This window comes from Salvia hispanica, chromosome 4, assembly GCF_029641045.1.
Source record: "Salvia hispanica isolate PSC_SH4W2 chromosome 4, Shi_PSC_v1, whole genome shotgun sequence".
In the NCBI taxonomy this organism is placed as follows: domain Eukaryota; kingdom Viridiplantae; phylum Streptophyta; class Magnoliopsida; order Lamiales; family Lamiaceae; genus Salvia; species Salvia hispanica.
Window position 1 is genome coordinate 52037131 of NC_142695.1, and position 6165 is coordinate 52043295.

The 6165-nt window shown below is 47.3% G+C and overlaps 1 protein-coding gene across 1 annotated transcript; it reads left to right on the forward strand.

The window, feature by feature from the left end:
* Window positions 1–3194: 3194 nt before the first annotated feature.
* Window positions 3195–5758, forward strand: LOC148929397 (uncharacterized). The gene is made up of 4 exons (XM_089056835.1): window positions 3195–3245; window positions 3291–3446; window positions 3831–4697; window positions 5747–5758. Exons 1-4 carry the CDS (start codon window positions 3195–3197, stop codon window positions 5756–5758), a joined length of 1086 nt encoding a protein of 361 aa, XP_088912961.1.
* The last annotated feature ends 407 nt before the right edge of the window (window positions 5759–6165 follow it).

The window sequence follows — 6165 nt, forward strand, 5'->3', positions numbered from 1 at the left end:
CCTTGGCCATGCTGGATTTTATCGGAGATTCATCAAGGATTTCGCCAAGATTGCCCAACCCCTTACCAGACTTCTCCAAAACGAGGTGGAGTTCGTTTTCGACGAGCATTGCAAGGCTGCCTTCAACCCCCTTAAGAAAAAGTTGATTTCTGCACCGATTATTCAGGATCCTAACTGGGATCTCCCCTTCGAGGTGATGTGCGATGCTAGTGACTATGCAGTGGGGGCCGTACTGGGTCAGAAGATCGATGGGAAAAGGTACGTGATATTCTATGCATCAAAGACCTTGAATCAAGCCCAACGGAATTATGACACCACCGAGAAGGATATGTTGGCGGTTGTCTATTCATTCGAAAAGTTCAGGCAGTACCTACTGGGATCCAGAGTCATCGTCTATACTGATCATGCGGCGATCAAGTATCTCATTGCGAAGAAGGAGTCAAAGCCCCGACTGATCAGATGGGTGCTGCTTTTACAAGAATTCGACTGGGAGGTAGAAGACAAAAAGGGAGTTGAAAACAAGGTAGCGGACCACTTGAGCAGAATAATACAAGAAGGGAACAGTGAAGATGTGAGGGATCGATTCCCGGAAGAGCATTTATGTGAAGTGATTTTCTCCGCAAGGAAGATCGATTGGGAAGAAGTGATGAGACTTACTGGTCAGGACGCAACTACCAAGGGCAAGGAGAAAGTGGGACAGGAACCCTGGTATGCGGACTTGGCAAACTACCTAGTAACGGGAGAGCTACCAATGGTGCCAAACGTGACAAAGGCTCAGAGGATGAAGATCAAGAGCGAAACAAATTATTATTTCTGGGACGACCCATACTTGTGGAAGGCAGGAACAGACCAGGTCATTAGAAGATGTGTTCCTGACTGGGAGCAACGGGATGTACTGACGCACTGCCACTCCTTGGCATGTGGAGGACATTTCGGGCCAAGAAAGACTGCCAGGAAAGTGCTAGATAGCGGATTCTACTGGCCGACCCTGAATACAGATGCATACGAGTTCTGCAAGGGCTGTGACCGTTGCCAACTGACCGGTGGGATCTCCGCGAGGGATGAAATGCCGCAAGTTCCAGTAATAGTTTGTGAGGTGTTCGACATCTGGGGTATGGACTTCATGGGTCCTTTTCCCTCATCTTATGGGGACTCCTACATCCTGGTGGCGGTTGACTATGTATCGAAGTGGATAGAAGCCAAGGCCACAAGCACTTGTGAATCTAAAGAAGTCACCAAGTTCCTCAAGAGTCATATATTCAGCCGATTTGGGATACCAAGGGCAATCATCTCCGATCAAGGGACTCACTTCTGCAACCGAACGGTCGAAGCGTTGATGAAGAAGTACGGAGTTCATCATCGCCTATCCAGTCCTTACCAGCCTCAAGCCAACGGGCAAGCAGAAATCTCGAACAGGGAAATAAAGAGCATTTTAGAGAAGACAGTCAACCCTCTAGAAAAGATTGGAGCACAAGGTTGGAAGATGCTCTGTGGGCATATCGGACAGCCTACAAAACTCCTATAGGGATGTTCCCTTATCGCATCGTCTTTGGGAAGATGTGTCACTTGCCAGTAGGAATTGAACATCGAGCATACTGGGCAGTACAACAGGTTAATGTGGATGCTAAGGCCTGTGAAAAGGAAAGGAAGCTACTACTACAGGAGCTGGAAGAACTCAGATTGGAGTCGTTCGACTCAGCCATGTGGTACAAGGAGAAAACAAAGATGTGGCACGACAAAAATATGAGAACCAAGGATCTCCAAGTTGGTCAGAAAGTACTACTCTTCCAGTCAAGATTGAAGCTAATGCCTGGAAGCTCAAGTCCAAATGGGCAGGACCTTACATTATCACTGCATTACGTGCTAATGGAGCGGTCGAGATTTCAGGGAGTATCCCTAACTCCGAACCTTTTGTCGTTAATGGAAATAGATTAAAAATATATAGGGAAAATGAAGAGATGTGTGTAGTGGAAGAAATTCCACTAAACCGTAATAGCGTCTAAATGACCAGTAGAAAAGGGGTTTGGAGTTCCACCTGGTCAACGTCATATTATTTGTACTTACTGACCGGGTAAAACTTCAAACACCCTTAGTAATGATGTAAATATTGTAAATATTTAAGTGATTCAACTTAAGTTAAAAAGGAAAACAGCAAAAAGATTTTTCGGATCTTAAATATTAATTAAGAGCCCGTACTGATCAGAGGATACTATTTGGGTGAAACTCCGAATTATATTAAAGAGCCATTTAATTTCTTATTTTCTAATTCTAGCTAACTGAGAAAAGGGGGGATGAGTAAAATTTAAATTTTTGGGCGTGTTGCAGCTTTGCAGGCGAGTACAGAGACTGGGAGGGCGCGTGGAGCAAGGACGTGACAGGCAATGTCTAATCAGCTGCAAGAACTCGCAACCGCCTTCCACACGAAGCGTCTCAATCGGGCGACCGCCTACAACCGGTCAAAACCCTCAACTACCCACCCCTCTATAAAATACCCCACCGCCTACTCTCCTTCACTTTACAAACCCTTACCTGCATTCTCTCACCCACAACCACCACCCCACTCCGAAAACTACCACCCACTACAGAAACCACCGTGAACCAACACCGGTACAGCCATGGCAAAGAGAAAGACAACCAACAACCCAACATCTACCACCGGCGAAGCCCCGTCAGAAGTCCAAGCAACAACCGAGTCGCAGCCGCCAAGCCCACAACGATCACAGCCACCGCCGACGACACAAATTCCGGCGATGGTTCCTTTAGACGCACTGGCTGCGTTTCTAAGGCAACAAGACCCCAACAAAGACTGGACAGCAACCCTGGCCGGATTTAGCTTGACTGGAGGAATGCCGGCGACATCAAACCCTACCCCATCTGCAACCACAGAAAACCCACCCACCACCACCACAAAAACCTCAATTCCGACATCCGAAAAGATTTCCCCAACAGTAACTACACAATCAGAACCCTCCCACCCTTATCCCATACACCAACAAACAGAGCCGCTCGACGTCAGCCCTCTATCCGCCTATCAAGATCCCAACTGGGGAGAAACAGAAGAAAAGGAGAGTGGAGGGAGAGCAAGCGAAACCGAGAAAAGTGAAGCAGAAGAGATACTGGCCACTGAGGCAAAAATCGATGAAGCGGAGAGGGAGGAGATAGATCTGAACGAGATGGCCAGGAAGCAAGGGTTAATGACGGATGATGAATTCCAAGCGGTTCTGGCCAAAGGGGATAGGATCGTGGTAAACCCTGAAGGGGTGGCTGAGGTACTGGACCTCGCATCCCAGGCAGTAGGGAAGGGGGAAGTAACAAAGGAAGCGGAAAGGTCGGAAGGGGTAGTCCACCAATCAGTAGAGGAGAAGACAGACGTACAACAGGAAAAGGCCGAACAACTTGAAGAGGAGTGGAAAGAGCCAGAAACACATCATGAGGAAGCCTCAGTGGTAACTAAACCGAACCCAGTAAAGAGGAGACTAGTGTTGAAAAACGACCCCAAGGTAGAAAGGCAGAAACCCCAAAGAGTGTCACAGAGATGCTTAGGAAAGTGGAAGTCCAACACGGCAGGAGCAAACACAGCAGCAGATGCAGTGGAGGTTTCAAGTGAAGACGAAAAGACTACTCCTACAAAACCTGGGGAGGAGCCCTCGAATGCTAGCCAGGAGGACACCCAAATGGCAACAGGGACAGTATCAGCAACGCCGACTGACCAGGAGGAGAATACTGACAAGGTGGCTGAGGGTCTGGACCTTGCATCAGAGTCAGTAGGTCGGGAGGAAGCAGCAAGAAGTGATACTAGTACCCGCGTGGTGGCCGAGCCTACCGCCCAGGAGGACATTTCAACAAAAGCCGACGAAGAAGCAGAGGCAATGGACATCGAAGAAACTAAGTACATCCAAGAAAGGAAGAGAAAGGGGAAAGCCCCTGTCAAGAAGAAACAAGTCATGAAGAAACAGCGCACTGCCAATGCCAGCATAGTGATCAGAGAGCCGGAAGAGAGAGGGAGATCAAGCGACATCGACTACACCTCCAGCGAGGAGTCTGACTCGGAGAGTGATATCTCTCTAGAAGGAGAAGACTACCATGAGCAGCAACTCCCCAACAACCACCTTAAACTAGTCCATCCTCCGGTGGATAGGATCGTGTACCGGCGGTGGAGGGTAACACTCACTGATGAGCTTATGGAGGACATGAAGCACTACGACACCAAAAAGCTTCAAGACGCATTTGACGACAAGGACGATAGTAGCAAGCAAGTCAAATGCGGAAAGGTACTCCACATACCCTCTTTGGATGAGTTATCTGTTCGTGATTCCTTCCTGGCCGGTATGGAAGCATTAGGTTTTGAATGGCTGTTAGAGAATAGGGACCCGGAGATATCTGTGAGATTAGCAAAGGAGTTCTTCACCACGTTTAGGTTCCAACTCACTACGGACCTAGACGAGGTGTCAATTTCCTTTAGGATATTCGGTGGAGAATTGTCCATGAGTCTGATAGAGTGGACTGTGCGACTGGGTATGTGTAGCCTGGAGGAGGCTATAGGACCGGACTGGAGAAGCCGTGAGAGGGGGGTACCGAGGCGACATATAGAATTTGAGCCCCAGGAAGCCTGGGAGGAGCTAACCCACCACAATGCTGGCCAGTTTGCCTCCACTAAATCCAGATTCACCCACTTCAACAATTTCATGCTGCGATTGGTGCAACTCTACTTAGGCTATAACCTACTGGGGCAGAGCAACTCAGCTGCAAGAACGTCCATGACCGAATTGTACTTGGTATGGTGCGCTAAGCGTGGAAGAAAACTGCACTTGGGATTTTGGACAGCCTACCAATGCCACCTGATAGCCACCTACCCAGCCAGAAACTTGTCCCTCTGCCACATATTAGGAGCCTTCGTGCGCAACAACATCATCATAACAGAGGCAGAAGACCTATCTCCAATGTACATGGTCGACGCTCCTGGCCTGTTTGATATACCCTTCTTCGTCCGCACTAACTTGGTATACTACAGAGAAGGAGTGCCCCAATTCTACCAAATGGGAGAAGCCCTTGGAGGAAGGGCACAACAAGGCCAGGAGGTGCAAGCTGGGCAGATCGACCAAGCACAAAGGCTGAGGCAAGAAAACCTGGAGAGGGCAGTGACTGAGCTGGCTGAGGAGAATAGACAATCACGGGCAGAAATGGCAAAGCTGACAACCCTAATGGAGAGCATCCTAAAGGAATTGGCAAGAGGAAAAGCAAGCAGTGGAGATGGAACAAGCGGACATGGAGGACAGGAAGAAAAATCCACCGGACCTGAGGAAGAAGAAGGCGATGGACAACAGGAGGATGATGACAACCAACCCGGACCTACTGAAGAAGAACCAACGGACCCACCTGCACAAACCCCTGCACCAAGAAGGAGCAGGAGGAACATCTGACCGAACCACCCCCAACTGACCAGTTAGTTTTCTTTTTAATTTTTAAGTTTTTCTTTTGTTTATGTTTTCGTACTTTTATTAAATAGGTAAAATTATGTGTTTTAATTGTGAGTAAACCCCATTCATAACACTTAGCCTATTTAATAGTCTAAGTGTGAGAAGTAAAGGGTTTGCTCCTTTGGTGCATGTATTTTAGTATGTTTTTCTTTGTGTTTTGTCATAAGCATGTTAACTCACACTTAGCCTACTGCGTAGTCTAAGTGTGAGGAGTTTATATATGTATATAACATGTTTGTAATATGTTCTGTATTGTTTTATATATCTAGGAATATATCTGAAACTCTCCCACTTAGCCTATTGCATAGTCTAAGTGTGAGAAGTTTTTAGATATAATATGTGTTTGCTATAAGTGTGTGTCTGTCATACTAGTCATTCCCAATTTTCACTTCACAGCCCGTATCTGGGGCAGACACTTGTGAAGTGAGAGGGGGGAGCAAATGGCCAGTATGACATGTATATATATGTGTTATTTGAGTCAGTGCATGTTAGTTTTTTTTAGGGTCTGTTTAGGTCTAGGAATTACGTGTTATATTTCATGAATGGGCTTAAAACTCAACTGCCTCGAACTGACGGTGAGGGGAATTGAGGGAGATAAGGTATGCCGGAAAACAGAAACCACCCCCTCCAGTAACCCCTAGTCAGTATAGATGATGCAAGTATGAAGGAAAAACCCATCCCTTAGGTC